Source organism: Elgaria multicarinata, chromosome 11 (assembly GCF_023053635.1).
Source record: "Elgaria multicarinata webbii isolate HBS135686 ecotype San Diego chromosome 11, rElgMul1.1.pri, whole genome shotgun sequence".
In the NCBI taxonomy this organism is placed as follows: domain Eukaryota; kingdom Metazoa; phylum Chordata; class Lepidosauria; order Squamata; family Anguidae; genus Elgaria; species Elgaria multicarinata.
In genome coordinates, this window is record NC_086181.1 from 39,433,658 (window position 1) to 39,454,304 (window position 20,647).

General features: G+C 47.5%; 1 protein-coding gene across 1 annotated transcript; it reads right to left on the bottom strand.

The window, feature by feature from the left end:
* Positions 1-724: 724 nt before the first annotated feature.
* Positions 725-20,647, bottom strand: FIS1 (fission, mitochondrial 1). Its single transcript, XM_063137932.1, has 5 exons — positions 20,541-20,647; positions 8,096-8,228; positions 5,156-5,232; positions 2,846-2,951; positions 725-1,965 (listed from the first exon to the last, which is right to left on the bottom strand). The coding sequence occupies exons 1-5, from the start codon at positions 20,583-20,585 to the stop codon at positions 1,868-1,870; spliced, it is 459 nt and encodes a 152-aa protein (XP_062994002.1). The 5' UTR covers positions 20,586-20,647; the 3' UTR covers positions 725-1,867.

A 20,647-nucleotide genomic window follows, 5' to 3' on the forward strand; every position in this document is an offset into this window, starting at 1 on the left:
GGTCTTTCCAAACCAGGAAAGTCAATTTAGAACTAGTGGTTTTGGAAAGTTGCCTTTCATGGCTATTTAAAACACCTTGATTTTAAAGAGTCAATTCACGGTGTTTGCTAGCCGGTGGAGACTGAGAGTTGCTGTACTTCAAAGACCGGAGCTAGGAAAGTTTGAGAAGTGTCCAACAACTGACAGTTTTGGGTGCTTTCAGTCAGGCTGACTACAGAAAGGGAAGAGGGCCCAGGACATCCACTGCTGTTCTGGTAGAGAAAAAGAATGGCCAGTCTCAGTCCAAAGGCTGCATTGAAGACCTCTACATTCACTGGGCCAAGAGGAATTTTCCAAGATGCCAGCGTGTGTGTCCGTACGCAGCGGTTCCAGCATTTCCAGTTTCAACCGCGCTCTGCCCCCCCAACCCTTGCGAAACTAGCCATCTGTTCCCTCTCGAAGATCAGTTTTGGTTGTCGGCCACACTTGGCGTGGGCTGTCTTGCAGCAATTAAGCAGCACGCCGCTTGCCAAGGATCCAGAGTTCAAGGCGAGTTATGAGGCGGTTATTATTGAGCGAGAGTCTGGCAAAGGCCCAGGAATATAGAAATATAGAAATATCACCTACAGCCTACGACAAAAACGGGATGACTGACAGCCGCTACCTGGCTCAAGGACCTCTGATGGAATTTCAACACCCGATCCCTCCCAAGGGGGCAGAAATCAAGAAGCCAAAGCCAGTGACGTCTGTATATTAATTTTTTTTGTTTTATTCACATTCCTGCCTCTCACCAGTCAAAGAGGCTAGAGAACAATATAAAAGCGCTTGTTAGATGAGCAGATTAAGTTACTAGAAAACGGAGAAGACTTGGTGTTTCCAACCTTACGGTCTGTGAACGCCCATTCCCCCCCCCCCCCCACTGCAACGTCAACTCAGAAACAGGTGCGCAAAAATGCAAGGCCACTTCAGCGTCCTTCCCTTCTACGGTGCCCCCCACCTATCCAAGAGGCCCTCCGTTCCCAGTAAAGGAAGAGGCAGGGGCAACACATTCTCACACTGCCGTCACCCTGTCCTTTCAGCTCCGCAAAATAAAAGGGGGGGGGGGGCAGGAAAACTTAAATAAGAGCCTGCATAGCAAGTTGTGAGGAGGAAAAGCAAAGGTACCAAGCACCAAGGTAGCATTGGGAAGGTGGAGGTGAGCGCGTGCAGACGTGTGCACACTTGCAAACTGGGCGTCTGTGCTGTGCACGTGGAGGCTGAGACAGAGGAGGGGACGTGCAAAAGGAAATGCCGCCTGTGAGTGAAGGAAAGACCCCGCACTGGAGACCTCTTCTCCCGGCATTCAGTTGTGGGGATTATAAGGCGAAGTCCCATGTGACAAGGATGGAGGAGGATCTCCTGGCTCCTTGGAAGAGATGAGCCCTCTTTGGCCTTGACCAAATGCATTCAATTCCCGACTATGCAGCAGGCTCCGTCTCGGGCGGCAGGAACTTCCAAGCCCCTTGGCGGCTGCAAAAAGCGTTGAGTTTGCAAAGGATGGCAGCAGAGGGAAGCTAAGGCGCCTCCTCACTGACGCGGGATGGGCTCTGGCAAGGGACCTAAACTTCGAGGACACAACAGGAAGCTTGAGTTCTAAGACCTAAGGGGACCCCACAGACACACCCCTATTTCTATTTGGCATATCTATCAACGTCGAACTGCCATTTCGCCCCCACCCCACCCCACGAGTGCGGCAGACAGTCAGGAGGAAGGGACCCGGGAATCAGTCAGATTAGTGGCTTTCGAGCGAGTTTTTAATCATCCCTCAGCCTCTCTGAAGAGCTGAGACTGCCAGCTTCCAGGCCGCACCGGTTGAGAGGGAAGGGAGGCCAACCTGAACCGAGCCACGTTAGGATTTTGACTTGGCAATGGCCAGGCCGATGAGGCCGGCCAGGCCGGCTGCACCCAGCGCCACGCCGCCCACGATCGCCATGCCAACCAGGCCATCTGCGGAGAGAACAAAGAGGCGTCATCCTTGAGCACTAGTTAGGGATTGAGCACTAGTTAGGGATCTTTGCACCATGGCCGGGGGTGGGGTGGGGGCTGGACAACTCCTGCCAGAGCCAAGTTGCTACGGTGACCAGCTATTTCCCACCTCCTTGGCCCTGCTCCGTTTGAGCACTGTGCATCTGCGTTATCAGCCTTTGCAAAGCGCTCCCGGATTTTATCATCTGAGGCCAAGGCCCCACCGGAACAGGTCCCAATCACGCTGTGGCTGAATTTCAGCAGTACGGTGGAGGCGAAAGGCCACTAAAATGTGCTGCCAATTCAGCAGCAGTGGTTTCAGTGTGGCCTCCAATGGGTTCCAGGGGTTGGAAATTGTCCCCCGGACCCTCCGACGCTGCGTATCCCCCGTCACACAGACATGATCGCCGTTACTTGGGCTTTATAAACATATTTCCCCGCCTTGCTGAGAAATTTTGGGAGGTATTTTTAAAGCAAAATTTTGAGAGTGACAGATACTGATGGCTGGATTCTTTTCACGCCTTCTACTCCGAACTCTCAAGCCTTGGTGTAGGTATAACGATCCCACTCAAACCCCATGGTTTGTTGCACCAGGAACGAGCAGAGGGCCCACACACTGTCCCTCCTGCTCAACTTCGCTTCTCGGTTTGTTAAGCTACAGTTGCCCATGATGTCCAAACTGGGAAGCTGTGTTTGGGGGCAATCCCTACAAACCAGGATCAAATTGTGGTTTGATATTCTGGTCTGCAAGGATTGCCCGAACAATGGTTTGTTAAACCAGGATCACTATGCCCGAACCAGGCTTAAGAAGGTAGGAGGAAGAGGCATGGCCCCACCCCTATCTCCACCTCTGCCTTCTAACCTTTCTGCATGGCCTTGTTAATGAGTTTCTCCAGCTCCAAGGCTTGCGTGTTGCTCGGCTCTGTCTTCAGCAGTCCCCGGATATACTTCAGAGCTTTCTCGTATTCCTGCCAGAGAGAGAGAGAGAGGGAAGATTAAAACACCAACGGTTGGGATGTCATGTACAGTTTTGCTTGGCTGTCTAGATGAAGCAGATTCCTTAGGAAAGGCAGAACTGGGTTGGTCTACCCAACTTCAAAGGAGGGGAGCGATGGGCAGGAAGAGTTACTAAGTTCACTTTTAACTGTTTTTAATTTTAATGGTTGTTTTATGAGCGCACAGTCATACGTAACGCACTTTGGGCCTGTTCAGACAACACGCTAAACCACGGTTAGGCCGCTAACCCTTTTGCAGCAAGTGAGTGTGTTTAAACTGTGGTTATGTAGCCACCATGGTTAGAAATGGTTCACATGACGCGGCAAGCCATAATGTTTAAGCCCAAACTGCTTAACCACTGCAGCTTAGTGTGCCATCTGAATAGGGTCTTTATATTCCTAAAGTTAAGAAGTGAACTTTGGATCTGGTCTACCAGAGGTCCCAATCCAGCTAGCTAGAGGAAACCTTGTTAATGCATGGATATAGGAATGCCCTTGCAGAAACAGTTCTTTTTCTTCTGAGTGATACAACAGTCACGTGACACGTAAAGTAGCTTTCTTTGCACTGGCGGCAAAAATGATAAGGAAAAAGAACTAGACAAAATTGCCCTAAGCTGCCATGGAGATCCAGACTGCTGAGTGAAAGATGAGTTTCAGTTATGGTAAATTTCAAGTTATCTGTGTATTTTCAAGGTATTTGTATTACTGTATATATGTATGGATGCTTTCTTTTAGTGTATTTGTCATGGCCTTTGGCGAGTACAATAAACTTTGGCTAATGGGCTAGCTAGAGTTCTCCAGAAGACCCCGCTCCCTTCCACCCACCGATGAGTGGTCTCCTGTTCTTTTGCCGTTTCCATCCTGCCCCATTCTAAAATGCCCCTCCTAAACAACATGCTGGTATTTCTGTTTTGCCTTTTGGACGCATCCTTTCTACCCTTGGTCCTGCTCCCTTTTGCCTTTGGCCCACCCGCCACTGAAACGCGGCCCCCGAGAGCTTCGCCAACGTTGAATCCGGCCCTCGGGTCGGAAGAGGCTCCCCACCCTGGCTCTATGGCAACACAAACACGTCGCTGCTGTAAACACAGTTTGCCGTCCGCTGCCCCTCCTTCACATCGCTACGCCTAAGACTGTAAATCCCTGACACGCCGCACAACGGGGACTCTTCCTTCCGTGCAAACATGCTCAGGATTGCCCCGCTCGGTCCTGCCGTGCTTTGCACTGCTCTCTCCCCACCGCGGCCTGAGTCTCTCCTTATCTGTGTTGCTGGCTCCGCACACGCCCATGATTGAAGAGTTATGATGTACCGGTCTTGCAGTCCATAAAGCGTACAGATAATAACAAGACTGATAGGTGTTGGCCCGGCCCCTGGCTCCAACAAGGTTTATGAAGTTGGGATTAGCTGGCAGAGATAAGCGAGGGCCGAGGTAACGGGAGGTGCAGGACTTTCATCCCCCCCCCGAAGGAGCAGATCTCTTCTCACACGGCTGGGTGTGCAGGAGGGGAACACACACACACGCAGTTCCCCCACACACCATGGTTTCAGCATTCATACCAGAAGACTTCTGTTGCCCATCTACATCAATCTGCAAGTTGTGAAACCGATTTCCAAATCTGTCGGGAGAAAGCTGCTGAAAATGAGCAGAGTTCCTAACAGGCTGTTGTTGGGTGTGTGGGTTTTTTTTGGTGGTGGTGATGGGGGGGGCGGGGGATAGTGCAGCGTTACTTTTGCAGCTTCAATGCATCAGAAAGCCCTGATCACCAAAAGGCTACACAGGCTGTTTTGTGGAGATTCCCTCTATGGGTGTGGGATTAAATGCTAAGGCAGGCCTCAGCAACTAGCAACCCAGGGCCCAAATCAGTCCCAGTAGGGAGAAAGGGACAGAGATTGCATGAGGCATCGGGGAAGAGAAGCTGATGCGATTGAGGAGAGTTCAGGGTATCCTCCCAGATGACATTTTGAAAAGGGGAAGAGAATGTTAGAAGTGGGAAGGAAAAAAAGCCAGGAACATGGAGCGCCTCCTCCTATGCCTAATACGCTGTACATTTTTGAGGGTTTTAATGGTAAACCTCTGTGGACATTTGGCTGAAGAGCAGGGGTATAAATAAAGTTGGCCCACTGACATGATCTATCTAGGAGAAACAGGTGGAGATAGCAGGGCCACCAGCTAGCTCACCTTCAGCCGGTAATTGGCCACCGAGAGATAGAAGATGTAGTCACGCTGCTCTTCTTTGTTCCCTTTGGGCAACAGATCTAAAAGGTTGAAGGGGAGAAAATTCACCTGTATCAGTTTCCTAATAACCACATGGAAAAGCATGGAAAACAGGCACATCCAGCGTCCTCCATTACCTGCCTCTGGTAACAGAGGCAAAAAATATGAACTTGCAACCACAATAGCCCCGCCTGGATCCTTGACAACCAAATTCCAAGTGTCATCATAACTCTTGGACTTTGGCAAGCCGAAGGTACAGCAGAGTACCAGTTACGGGGAGCAAATGGGAAAGGAATTTGCACCACGAGTTCGCACCTGACTGACGGGAGACTGAAACGGAACAGATGGTGGAAAGGCGTGAAAGAGGCAACAGATGTGTATCCAGTGACTGGGGTGGACCAGCGAAGGCATCCCAACCAAGGCAGACACCTGAATGGTTTTGATGCACTCCAAACTCCCATCACTGAATCAAAGAGGAGCACGCAGCAGAAGAGACCACACAGAACAGTTTTAGAAAATTATGCACAGTGTGGAGAAAGTGGTCAAAGATCTCTCCACAAACACACACCTCGCCCCTAATGGTAGAATTCGGGGACTACCCAATTCATTGGCTGGCAGCAGATTCAAGATAGACAAAATAATGGTCTCCTTCGTACAACCAAGCTTTTGGCTGGCCCCTGTGCTGGCCCACTTCTAACAATACTGAACTGCAATGCATTACTGAACTGCAATTACTGCAATGCGTTATACGTGGGGCTGCCTTTGAAAACGGTCCGGAAACTTCAACTGGTGCAAAACAGGGCAGCAAGGTTATTAACAGGGACTGGCCGGTGAGACCACATTACGCCAGTCCTTTTACAACTTCATTGGCTGCCAGTCCAGGTCCGGGCCCAATTCAAAGTGCTGGTATTAACATTTAAAGCCCTAAACGGTTTGGGGCCAGGTTATCTGAAGGAACGCCTCCTCCCATATGTACCTACCCGGACCTTAAGATCATCTACAGGGGCCCTTCTCCGTGAGCCCCTGCCAAAGGAAGTGAGGCAGGTGGCTACTAGGAGGAGGGCTTTCTCCGCTGTGGCACCCCGGTTGTGGAACGAGCTCCCCAGAGAGGTCCGCCTGGCGCCTACACTGTACTGCTTTCGTCGCCAGCTGAAGACCTTTTTATTCACTCAGTATTTTAACACTTAATTTTAACTTAAATTTAAACTTTGCTGTTTAAATTCTGTATTTTAATCTTATATCAACTTTGCTATGTGGTTTTATCCTGGTTGCGCTTTTTATACTGTATTTCATAATTGTGTTTTAAACTGTTGGGTGTTTTATTATGGTTTTAATTTTTGTGAACCGCCCAGAGAGCTTCGGCTATTGGGCGGTATAAAAATGTAATAAATAAATAAATAAATAAATAAATAAAACTAGATAGACAGCAGAACATAGGAAGCTACCTTATACTGAGTCAGGCCTTGGTCCACCTAGGCCAGTATTGCTGACAAGACCAAAAGCAGTTCTCCTGAGAATGGAGAAAATCTCTACAGTGAGCAGTGAAGGCGACTCTTGCCTCCGAAGAACCCTTTGCTCAAAACTTGTCAGGCAAGAGAAAACATTTCTTGCAGCTTTTCACACTCTTCCACTCCTTGGGAGTTCGCTTCTCTTTTCCAAGAACAGCTCTCCGGCCTGGTTTTATAGGCAGCAAAAGCAACCACCCATTAGAGTTAAGCCAGGAGTACAGAAGCAGGTTTATTTATTTCTTGAATTTATATCCCGCCTTTTTTCCTCCAAGGAACCCCAAGGTGGCATACATAATCCTCCTCCTCTCCATTTCTATCCTCACAACAACAACCCTGTGAGGTAGGTTGGGCTGAGAGTCTGTGACTGGCCCAAAGTCACCCAGTGGGTTTCCATGTCCGAGTGGGGACTAGAACCTGGATCTCCCAATCCCCAGTCCAACACTTTAGCCACTATACCACACTGGAGTCCCTGCCTCCCACCACAGGACCTCTGCTACGCCCACACATGTCATCTAGCCCCACACATTCTAGCGTTTCCCCCACGCCTCTTTCAGCATAGAGTTCGGTGCATCTCCCAGGACGGAGGAAGCTACCCGGCCAGTGATGGGAGATGGAGCCACTCCGATCAGCGCTGATCAACTCCCTGGTTCCATGCAGCACTCCCCCCCGCCCCGCTTTGCACTGCATGAAGCAATTGTACCAATGCTGGGAAGAGTGAATGCTTTCCCAAGTGATGCTGGAGTCCCTCGCTGCCTGCATCCCAGATGTTGTATCCAGGAGAGATTCCTCCAGGGGGCAGCCCCACTCCCTGGAGGAATCTCAAGGGGCTCTGTGGGCCAGGATTCCGGCACCCCTGGATTAAGTTTTCCTCCCTTTCCATTTCAAAGCATCATTTTCAGGGACTAATAAGATTCCAGCTGGACCTCAGGAAAAACTTCCTGACTGTTAGAGCAGTGCGACAATGGAATCAGTGACCTAGGGAGGTTGTGGGCTCTCCCACACTAGAGGCCTTCAAGAGGCAGCTGGACAACCATCTGTCAGGGATGCTTTAAGGTGGATTCCTGCATTGAGCAGGGGGTTGGACTCGATGGCCTTGTAGGCCCCTTCCAACTCTGCTATTCTATGAAGTTATGCTATCCTCTGGGTCCCACATTATTATTATTATTTATTTATATAGCACCATCAATGTTCTCTGGTGCTTCTGTTTCAGCCCTCTGCCACATCCCCAGAGAAGAGATCGTTACCAGGCAAAGTCAGCTTTCCAGGGTGCACATGTGTGTCTTCAAAAAATAAAAGGTGGCGTTTGGACAGCTGCTTCGCTGCAAAGCGGAATGACCCATTGGGCGACTATTTCACAATGGCACTTCAGATGTGGTTGCTCTGGTCTACTGCTCACCTTCCAAGAGTACAACGCCCTTCTTGATGTCCTCGCTGTATTTGCTGCGGACCAGGCACCAGGCGTACTCAAACTTGGTCCCTTTGGAGACATTGCCCGCTTTCAGCTCCGCGTTGAACTTCTTCTCAAATCTCTGCAGAACGAGCCAAAAAGAGAGCAAGGATGGGGGGTGGTTGGATGGGGAGCTGAAGCGAATCCCAAGGAAAGTGTGGCATTCACGTCCACCAGTGCTGCTCGTCCTCCCCACCCAAGAAGCAGTTTTGCAGCCCTTTGAAACATGACAGAAGGGTGAACCTGAATGAATCCTGACCACCGCCTGCCAGTGGGATAGAGGGCAGTAGATCGAAGAAGAGCACCGAAAACGTTGGGGCCATGGGAGAAGTGCTCCACTTGCCAGAGGCACAGAACAGATGCTGACCTCTGTCTGTGAAACCAAATTACGTGCATCCAAACTACGGGGCGGCTGGAGCAAAAAAAAAAAAAAATGTAGATTGGGGTGCAGAACCCACCCACCCTTTGTCCAGATGGCCACACTGCTTCCCACCCACCCCCTGTCCCCCAACACCGATCGTTTGGTAGTCTCCTGGCTTTTATGGAATTCCCACCGGCCATTCTCCAAGGTTGAAAATGCCTCTGCTAAGGCTCCCTTATTGGCTGTAAGACCTTGAACTTAACACATGTGAGGCCTTTTGAAGTTTTGGCCCCACCAAATTTGCCTTGAGCCACCCACCACCGCCGGAAAGCACGACCACTGCTCCCCTCCCTCCCGAGGGCTCCTCAGAAACAGAATTCCACACACCCACGGTGAAAGAGGTTCAACACTTCTGGTGCAGACACTCCGCCTTTTGCTGCTACCATTTGCTTATTGCTGCTGCAGCAGAACTTTCCCTGCAATCCTTCATGTTTCGAAGGAGAACCGAAGCCCAGCGGTGGCCCAGGGCCATGCGACGAAAGAAGACCATGGCGGAGGTGGGCCTTCTAACTATGTTTCCTTCTGCACGTAGACAGGAAGCAGCCCAATACCAGTTAAGCCTCCTTGTCCATCTAGCTTAGTATCGTTTACTCTGGCTGGCAGCAACTTTCCAATGTCTCACCCAGTGAACTCGTTAACGGCTACGTGATTCTTTCTGGCGGGAGACACTAGGGTTCGAACCCGGGAGCCTTCTTCTGCCATGGGGATATGGTCCCTCGCCCCCTGCAACGAGGAAGGCGCCCTGATGGGTTTGCCAAGCCCTTCTCACTTGGGCGTTCTCACTTGCCCAGGTTGCCACGAGGACAAAGCAAAAGAGCTCAAATTCCTTGGCACCATCACCCCACCCTTTCATTTCCCCCAAGAATTGCCAGCTGGCATCATAACGCTGCCGCTTGTTTGCCAAACTAAGGGTGGCATCCCGGAACTCGCTCTCGCCTTTTCTCAGCGGCACTGAGCAGGTAGAACCCCTCCCTGGTCGGAGATCCAGCACAGGAAGCCAATTTGCCTGTTGAATTTCTGCCCGTTGCGGTCATGGGAGGGTTCCTGCGTCCTGAGTGTACTTGGACCACCTGGCACAAAACTAACCTGGCTTTTTACTAGGACTGAGAAAGGGTTAGAGGATAAGACGGCTTCCAACTTCTCCAAAAGTACACGGAACACTAGAATGCGATGCAATAGACTAAAAAGAGACAACACATGGCAGCACGTTGGCCGCTATCTAACAAACAGTGGTACATAACGGAACGCAATGAAAAGGGGTCACCTGCGCGGTGCCCAACGCTCTGCAAGGCAACCAACGTGGCATAGAGGCTGAAATGCTATTCTTTGCTTGTCAGACAAGGGCCTGCTCTCCATTCCCCCACCTTCAGAGTACAGACATGTCATTGCTGCAGAGGCCTCTGCCACATCAGAGGTGGGAAACTGTTTAGTCACCGTCGTCCCCCATGACTAAATTGCTTTGCAGCTCACCTTCCCGCAGTGGGGTGGGCTGGGACCAATGATGCCAGAAGGCCTACCCTCTCTCCCTCCCTCCCTCCCTCCCGAAGCTTCGTCCCGACACCATCCTTTTTTCTGTGCCAGGAAAGAGGCAGGACATCACTTCTGCCTGTCACTGCATGGAGAAATTCTCTGTGCAGAGCGGCACAGAACGGTGGCACGGAGTTCTCTCTGGACTGAATTCCCCTTTGTTTCTGTCTTTGGTGCACACAGAAACTTATGCCAGCTGGGGCAGGGGGGTGGGGGAGGAGGGGCGTGCTGAAGCCTCCGTGGCCAATATTCAGTGGTGAACCTCTAAACTGCTCTGAGTTTAGGTCTGGTATTTGTTGTCGCCAGCTTATGCTATATTCATTTTTGCGATTTCTTCCCGACCCAAGAAGTGAAGTAGATTTTTTTTTAATTCCTTTGCTTAATATCATGACCCATCTGGCTAACTTCCTCTCGAGTTCTTTTAACAAAGCTCCTCATCCTACTTCGTGACAACCAGAACAAGAATCAAAGTTATCACTGGGATCTGCAACAAAATGTTGCAGCGTGCGATGTCCCTTCACAGTGCACCTTCACTGGGTCATATCCTCCTCTAGGGTAGTCTGTTCTATTTTACACACACCCTGTCAATACTCCGTTACCAGTGCGCACACTCAGTTTTCAGGGGGGTTCTCCCATCCTTCAGATTTCTCCCCATGTAGTTGTACAAACCCTGGGGTTGCCCCATGCCTGCTGAGTCCTCCTTCTTCTGTGTGGATGGTGCCCTCTTGGCTATATAAAGATCCACGTAGAGGCCCCAGTTAAAAATGCCGCAAGGTAGATGATACACAGGTACATCATTTTTAAAAACTTGGGAGAATGCAGCCCTGATACCATGGCCCGGCTCCAGAATTTTTGATTCGGAAGCACCATGAAGGCAGGGTGAAAGCACCGTCCTCAGATGAGGTATCGCTCCAACAGGAACAAGCTTACCGACCGGATCTTTTATGGAGCGTTACGCAAGAGTCACAGAGCACAAGAAACACATCCGTAACCGGGATTGTGCGGTCGGAAATCAAACACTGATCTTTTGTTCAACTGACTGAACCGGGAAGATCACCCCAATTGCTGCCCAAAGTAGCCGGGCGCTTTCTTACCACACTGAAGGGTCAGCGAGGTTCTCTGCCTAAACATGAAGCATTCAAACCCTGATGGTGGGGCGGGGGGGACAGCCAAATGAACCCCATCTAATATGGGCCTTAGAAGTTAATTAAAAAAGAAGAAATGATGAGAACGAGATGACCTTTAGCAGGGGGGTGGAGGTGTAAATTCCTGAAGAGGTTCACTGAGATGACCGGCACAAGCCAAAGTCCTGTCGAAGTGGGTGTGACATCTCAGGAGCCTGCTCAAAAACCCACGTTTACTAAAAACAGCCGGTCAAGGAGATGTCATCTGCCATAAAGCGCCCTTTTCATTTCAGTTTTAAGGAAACAGAAGTCTGTTTAAACAAACACTCCGGTTACAACACTGCAGCTCAAAAGCCTGGAAATACCGAAGTGAAGCCAAGTTGCGCTCTCAAGAGCACCTTGCCCTCTATTTTCCTCTGGAGGAGAGATTTTTCTGCCACGAGGGTCAGCAAACCTGCAAACCCCCTGGGCCAAACCTACCCGCCCAGCTGCCACCCCAAAGGCAAAAGGGCACATTAGTAGCAGTGGCTGACCACGGCACCAGCCGGCAGTTCCAACCCTGAGGTGTGACGGTGAAACCCCGGCCTTTCAGGACGGTGGATTGATTTAAGCCCATGCAATGTAAATCATCAATTTAACCCACCGAGGGATCAGTTTAAGTCAATCATTTAAACCAGGCCGTTCCACTTTTGGAGGTGGCAACATGGAGCAAACCACTACAGAGTTTCGAAGGGCGGTAGGCATTTTCAGCCAAACACAGAACCTTGCGGCACCTGGAAAGATTAACAGATTTATTGCAACCGAGTGGGCGAGCTGCGGCCACCCAGATGTTCTTGGACTACAACTCTCACCATTGCCAATCTTTGGCCATGCTGGCTGAGGGTGATGGGAGTTGGAGTCCAACAGACTGCCCACCCCTGTATTAAGCCGTAAATTCTGTCAAACTAGATTTCATCCCAAATATATGAAATGTCATCCTCATCTGAAAGGTTATATAATACACACACAACTCCACACAGAATTGGATACAGAGAAAGGGTTAAGTCCAATGTTAGTCCTATGTAGAGTAGACCCACCAAAGCAGTTCACACAAGATATTGGGCTATACGAGGGTTAACCCTCAAATAACCCGCACCAGGTGAGTTCACACAAGATATTGGGTTATACAAGGGTTGTTTAACCCTCAAATAACCCCCACCAGTGGAGTTCACATGAGACAAGCCACAGCAACGCCCAGTTGGGCGTTGCACATTCATAATACTGGCCAGCACACACAGTGGCTCCTGAAGGAGAAATCAATCCACAATGGGCTGTCATGTTGTGCAAACCAGGCCACTGAAGTGAATGGGACTTGTTAGTCATGACTAATTTAAGCTTGGCAAGTTCAAAGTTGCAATTAATAGTCTTTCAGATGGTTATCCCCAGAAGCAAGTACGTGAAAGAGTACAAATATGGCACGCATCTCTCAGTGTGACATAGAACTAATGTTGAAATAGATGAGTTTGTCATCATATCATTCACATTTCTTTGGGATGCTAAAATGTATTGGTGTGTCAGCACTTTTTAGCATCTTTGTTTTTTTCTTAAACTTAAACTTTGTTAATGGAAGCACATGCTGTTGTCTTAAAAAATATATTTTTACAAGCATTCCAACAAATATCTCTACCTAATACTACATTTAAATCCCATTAAGTGTGCTTTAAATCCCCCCCCCTCAAAAGTTTTAGGTCAAATACTTGTGTCTTGGGAGAAACAAAATTTAACACTGTGAACTTTCTCTTAGTTTGGTTGCTAAATAGAAGTAAAATAAACATGCCAAATTGGGTCATTCTCCAGGCAATCAGAGAATTTTCCAACGTAAACTAAAATTGTTCCACAAAACCCGTATCATTACATTTTATTACACGGAGAGCTTTAAAAAAAATGTCAGCCCACCATGCCAGCCGTCTCCAATCTGTGTATCGTCTACTTTACCTCTTCAGAACTTAGCCACATTATCCTGTTGCGTATCGCACTGGTTTTAAGAGGCAAGCTTAAACATGCCTGCGTTCAACTTGGTTTCCTTTTTTTAAGTTGGGTTATTTTTAAACCAGAGGCACATACTACAACTGAAGTGTTAAAATTACAATTGCTTTTTAATCCACTCTAGCTGCCACTTTTTTTGCAAAGTAGCCCTCCAGTGACACCGGTCAGCAAACATGCCAAGTTTAAGCATCCGATACGCTAAGCTGACACTTCATCCTTGCGGTTTAACACCTCAGCCGTATCGGAATCTGCCTTAAGAGTGTCAAGCTATCGCTCCATCAAGATCAGCACTGTCTACGTCAGGGGTAGGCAGAAGGTAGCTCTCCAGGTGTTATGACTTCAACTCCCCAAAGCCCATGGCAGAATAGCCAATGGTCAGGAATGCCAGGAGTTCGAGTCTCAACCCCATGGAGATGTACTTTTTCCCCATCCCTGGTCTTCACTGACTGGCTGTAGCTCTCCAGGGTTGCTTCTAAGCCCTATCTGGAGGATTGAACCTAGGACTTCCCACATGCAAAACTTTTGGGGGTGACTCAGGGGCTGCGTTCGGACAACACTTGTGTCAATGGTGGGTGGAGCAGTCAACTCACGGTTAGGGTTTTGGGGGTACTCCCAATACCGCACGTTCTTCCACAACTGTGGGCAGTTGAGGCTCACATGAAGTGGGTTTCTACTTAAACCAGCATTTGCTTAACACAGTCTCCACCCCTCTCCCCACCATTCCTCAGTCCTCTGGGTGCTATCCCAGCAGCCTCTGCAAGTTGTGCTGGCCGCAGCAGAGCAGCCAGCTCAGGTTTGGCCTCTCTTGCCTGGGAACTCTGTAGCCAGGCGAATAAATCAACTCAACGGGTCAGAAACACCACTGGCTGGGTTCAGACGACACAAAAGCCACCAGTTGTGCGAGAAGTCAACCGTGGGGTGGAAATTGCCTGACAGATGATACAAATAGCAACTGCTGCCCATTCCACTGACGATTGACTCCTAAAAACATCTATGGTTTTTGTGTCATCCGCAGCCAGGGTGAGTTCACACATGCAATAATTGGCAGCTTGCATTAGCCATCACAGACGAGATACTAAAGGCAGAGCTTTTGCATACGAGAGTTTTCTATAGACATATCCACCTTGCTACAAGCTGTCCGTGTGGAATCAAGCAAGCTGTGATCTGGGATGGATTCAAGTCTTAGTTGCAGCCACATGAAAGAGGTCAAAATACATTGTTATTTTAAAGGTGGGAATTGAAGTACCGTTAACAACAATCCTCGGTAACATAAAGACTGCTTTATTCAAATCATTTATACCCTACCCAATGAGTAGGATAGCCAATATATTTAAGGGGCAATCAATCCTATGCATGTTTAGAAAGAAAAACGTCCTGGGGAATGCTGGGAGTTGTAGGAGTTTTTGTTTAAATATGCATTGTATTGCACCCTTAGTTGTAAATATATTGTTACTGTAACAAAGGTTTAGTACGTATTAGTGTGGACTAGCTATATACGAATGAGAGCTTAAAAACTCAATTTGAATCAAGGCTTTTTATTCTAATTGCAAAAAACAGCCATTATATTTGGTTATGTAAAGTCAATACACCCTGGCCGATAGTCATCAAATAACGCACAAGGTCATGTGAATCAGTTCCCAACCATTCCTTCCTGGTAAGCACTTGGCTCTGCTCAACCTGTGCTTACAAAGGTATGTTGTTCTACTTATCCATATGGTTCCACACTACTTCCCCATTGGCTTCAGGATCAACTCCCTCACAGAGCAGTGAGGGAAAGGAAGATCTCCGCACTATACCGAGAGTATTCGACTCCTGCTCCTAGGAAAACACCAAGCAATGTAAAATCCACTAAGGACACTTGCAACGTATTTTCCCGAGACTCCATCAGAAACTTCCCACCCATTTAAAAAACAACAGCACATCTTTAAGGTCTAGAAATTGGCTTCAAAGCAAGTGAAAGCAGAGTGCCCAGTTCCAATCCTGCACTGGAGTTAAGGAAGACGACATAAATGGCACCAGCAGTTACAACTTGATTACTACGCCGACAAATATGTGAACGAAAATATTTATTACATTAAAAGATTTTTTTTAAAAAAAATCACGAGGCCAAATACATTTTGACAATTTTGTCTTCATCAATGGCCCTTTTTGTTTAAGCCTCGATTTAAAAGGGGGACTTTTTTTGGTTGGTCGTTCTCTGTGAACGAAATAGTTTTAGGATACCAACGTCGGGAAATTACTTCCACAATGAATAGCAGATATGGCTACCAAACTCTCCACTGAAACGTGTTGAATCTGTTAAGGACAAATGTGGTTTTCCGCTCATGGTTTCTGTGTTGTGGCCAATCCTGCATTACCATCATGGAAGCCTACCGTTTCTACTGTCTGCCTCTTATATCGGGCAAAGTCAACACGTCCAGTGTAAATGCTCTCACTCTGCAAAAAGAGCTGTCAGACTGGGTGGAAAGAAGTAACTGAAGTAACCGTCAGTAATACTCTCGAAAAATGAAAGGCTGCCATCTTAAATATATTTACTGGAATGTCCATCCCATTGAATTCAATAAAACTAATGCAGCCCATTGAATTCACAACTAATGCACAAGACTGTTTAGGTTATCAAGAGTAAACAGAAATGATTTGGTGCCCCCTGGTGGACTTGCCTCATTTCCTCTGCTACCCTATTTCTTCGATTCTAGGATGCACTTTTTTCCCCATATAAACATCTCTAAAAATGGGGTGTGTCTTAAAATCGCGGGTGTGTCTCAGGGTTTTTTTTTTCCTGTTGGTGATACTGAAATTAGTGTGCGTCTTACAATCAATGGCGTCTTACAATCGAAGAAATACGGTATTTATCTCTACATAATTATCTCATTTCACACTTTTAACATAGAATCATAGAATAGTAGTGTTGGAAAGGGCCTATAAGGCCATCGAATCCAACCCCCTGCTCAATGCAGGAATGATTTGGTTTGGATGAGGCCTGATAGAAAATGATTTGGAAATATGATTTATTGTTTATTCGTTCAGTCGTTTCCGACTCTTCGTGACTTCATGGACCAGCCCACGCCAGAGCTTTCTGTCGGCTGTCGCCACCCCTAGCTCCCCCAAGGTCAAGTCTGTCACCTCCAGAATATCATCCATCCATCTTGCCCTTGGTCGGCCCCTCTTCCTTTTGCCTTCCACTTTCCCTAGCATCACTCTCTTCTCCAGGGTATCCTGTCTTTTCATTATGTGGCCAAAGTACTTCAGTTTTGCCTTTAATGCCATTCCCTCAAGTGAGCAGTCTGGCTTTATTTCCTGGAGTATGGACTGGTTTGATCTTCTTGCAGTCCAAGGCACTCTCAGAATTTTCCTCCAACACCACAGTTCAAAAGCATCTATCTTCCTTCGCTCAGCTTTGGTCCAGCTCTCGCAGCCATAGGTTACTATGGGGAATACCATTGATTTACTATTGTTCAAACCGTTTTCAGCAACAATAGGGTTTAGTTAATTTAAACATGGTAGCCTGCCTCCCAACAGAGACAGGATGGTGGAAGCACATTATTCCAATCTTCACTGTCTCCCTAGTATCTTCTTGACACTATTACATGGCTACCTATTAGCTACCAAGACACGTACAAGGTTATGTGACTGTCATATAAAGCCCTAGACAACTTGGGACCAGGATACCTAGCAGACCGCCTTCCGTCATATACACCCAGACGACATTTAAGATCAGCTGAGGAGGTCTTGCTTGTCATTCCGAAACAGACAGAATGTGGTCATGAAGTACCCAGACGGTGAGCCTTCTCTATAGTGGCACCCACCATTATTCTTTTTTTAATTTTCATTTTATCTTCTACACCGCTCCGAAATTTTTCAATGGGGAGCGGTATATAAATATTCTAAATAAATAAAAGAAAGAAAGAAAACCTTCCCTCGGGAGGCAGAAAACATAGCATCATTCAAACGCCTCCTGAAGACACACTTGTTCACCCAGGCCTTCCCTGGGCTTTAAATAAATTAACTACACCACTCCATTCTAATGTCTCATTTTACCGCTCTTTTATTGTTGGAGATATTTTAATACTGTGTTTTTATGGTATGTTTTAATACTGTGTATTAAAGTATTTTACTCTAACGTTGTGAACCGCTGATTCTATTGTAGTCAGAGGTATAGAAATTTTACAAATAAATGAAATAAATGGTGCTGCTTCTAGCCTATACCTTCTGAAGTGGCTTAGTCCAATATATCTAAGTGATATATTTTGTATGTTTCTGTATGTTTCTGTGGTTTTAAATTGTATGTTTTGTGATTTTAAAGTTCTGTATATTGTTTTTAAGTGTTTTTATCCTATGTAAACCGCCCAGAGAGCCTCAGCTATGGGGCAGTATACAAATGTAATAAGTAATAATAATAATAATCACCTTTTCTCATTCAATCACCAGCTGAGGGGGTTGTCCTGCTCTTACCTTCAGCTTACGCTCTACTGACAAATGTTCTCTACATTGTGTGACTGCAAGGAAGCACATTCTAGGATGCAATGTTTGTGTCAACAAGGTAACAAGGTCCAACAGGCAAACAAACTCTGTCATCAAACAGCCTGTAGGCCAGAATCCCTTGCAACATGCAGAAATTGCACAACAGACGTGCAGGGGATTTCCCAGCAAACCCGTGTGGGAAGGATTTCATGGCAATAGGAAGTTGGTATCCACTGATGGAGAAAAGGGCTCTGTGGAGGGGTCAGCAACTGGTGATCCCAAGGCCAAAACCAGCTCCCCGAAGGCTACAACAAGAGAAAGCACGGGGAGAGCAGTGGCAGTGATTTTCGCCAGCATATTACTAAGGAATAGGGTGAGGAGAGAGAGGGAAGAGAAAGAAAGATTTGGGGTGTATCACAGCCTTCCATAACCTGGTGCCCTCCAGATCTGTTGGGACTACAACCCCATCATCCCCAGCCAGCATGGCCTTTTTTGTGAAAAGGAAGTATCGCTCATGGGTATATAAAGAGTGTGTGTGTGTGGGGGGGGTTCTCTGCAACAATAATTCCCAGAAAAAAAGCTGCAAGAGAACTGTGCCTTGAGGAATACATCAACTATAAACTCAACATCACCACTTACCCACCCAGAGGCTGCCCACTGTATAGCTATACATAAATGTGCTTTGGTCTGCCTCTTCCTTAAACCAGGGGTGGGCAACTTGTGGCTCTCCAGATGTCTTGGTCTACAACTCCCATCAGCACTAGCAAGCATGGTGAGGAATGATGGAAGTTGTAGTCATGAAGGCCACAAGTCGCCAACCAATTCTAAACAGTCTCTACTGAAAGTTTATTGTTTTCCGATGCTTCTGTACTAGGTATATCCCTGCATAGGTTGCTTCTCTGGGCTCACCTCTTTCTAGTTTCACTGACACTAAAACACAAGGGTCAGGATGACCTGATGACACAATACCTGATGGAACGCTTCTCCCGACATGAACCTACCTGTACACTGCACTCAACATCTAAGGTCCTCCTCCGAGTGCCTACTCCGAGGGAAGCTCGGAGGATGGCAACAAGGGAGAGGGCCTTCTCAGTGGTTGGCCCCCCGACTGTAGAATGATCTTCCCAATGAGGCTCGCCTGGCGCCAACATTGTTATCTTTTCGGCACCAGGTCAAGACTTTTCTCTTCTCCCAGGCATTTTAACAGCATTTAACAACGTTAAGTTTGTTTTAATGGACCCCAGAATTGTTGTTTTTAAATGGATACTGTTGTTTTTATACTGTTTTTATGTTTTTAAAATTTTTGTATACTTTTAATGTTTACTATTTTTAATTGTTGTAAACTGCCCAGAGAGCTTCGGCTGTGGGGCGGTATATAAATGTAATAAAATAAATAAATAAATGGCAGATTAATCTTTCACACTGTAACCTTTAGGGGTGTAAGAGAATGAGTGAACTGTGACTCTAATTTTAGTTCTATGGCAGTGCCTGGAAGATATACCTCAGTACTCAAAAATGTAGTAAACACTTCCAAAAAACCCCACTAATTAGTGAACGAAAAAGCCTTTGATATGAAGCTGAAGTTTAGAAAGACACAGGGAAAGGGAGAAACCAACCCCAAACATTCTGAAGCTGTCCAAGAGCTTTAATGGCGGAAAGCAGAAATAAAAAGAACACACATATTTTAAGGTAGAAACATACATAATATACAATGTTTACTATATTTGAATTACACATCCTGGTCATACCTAATATTCTCCCGGGTAGTAACCGGGTTTTAATTTTTGTGAACTGCCCAGAGAGCTCCGGCTATTGGGCGGTATAGAAATGTAATAAATAAATAACCATGTTAGCCTTTTGCAACAATAACAAAGCTTCTTGTGGGACCTTAAAGACTTAACAAATTTATTCTAGCACAAAGTTTTGTAGACTATAGCCCACTTATCCAACGCATGAAGTGTAAAACTTCAAATTAGCCGATTCACATGCACCGACTGGGCCAGTGTGGGCTGCAGTATGTGATGAAGTGTTCTGCATTCCCCAAAGCTTATGCCAGAAAAAAATGTGCTAATGTTTATGGCGCCATGTCCCTCCTTGTTTTTAACCAAATATTCATAGTCATAAAACAAAGGAAACCTAAAATGTCTGTTTATGTTTTCTCAGGTTCGACCCTTCCAACCATTTCCCTGCAGTTTGTCTGTCTAGTGTTCCAGTGAAGGAAGGCCATCGGCTCTCCAGCTGCTGCCAGTAATCATGGTTGCTACACTGAATCCGATTTCCATCTCATCCCATTAATGTTCGGACTGGGTGGCTCCTTCCCTATCGCCCAACAATACGAAATAAGGCATTTCACTTCAGAGTGTGTGTAAAATGCACTTATCCTAGGCTTGTTTAGACAGGGAAAAAGTCCTACAATTCCCACCATGCCCCAGCCAGCCAAGCTGGCTGGGGCATGCTGGGAGTTGTAGGACTTTTGTCTTCTCTCAACAGGCCTAGGATTGTGCCCTGGAAAAGCTTTCAGGTGGGCAGAAACGAGCGTACCTGGAAGAGGAGGGGAGAAGCCACCAGAAGCAAAGCGAGTTCATAGGGAAGGCCTGCTAAATCTGGCCCCGAAGGCCCACCTGGCCCAGCGCTTTTCCCTCAGGACTCGGGCAGGCCGACGCCCCCTGGGAAGCTCAGAGGCCGGGCCGGGCACACCCACAGCCTCACCGGCTTGTTTATGGCAGGCGCCTGGCTCCACTGGACCTCAGCCCGGAGGCCCCGCTGGGCTACACGGGCTCAGGGCCTCAGGCAGGAGGGCGAGAGGTGCCCCCGCCCCCGGGGAAGGCCCACTCACCTGTAGGTCCTCCAACGCCACCACTTCGCTGAGCACCGACTCCATCGCGCCCACTCCAGGAAGCAGAAGACGGAACCGGAAGACTTACTCTAGGGCAAAAGAGCAGC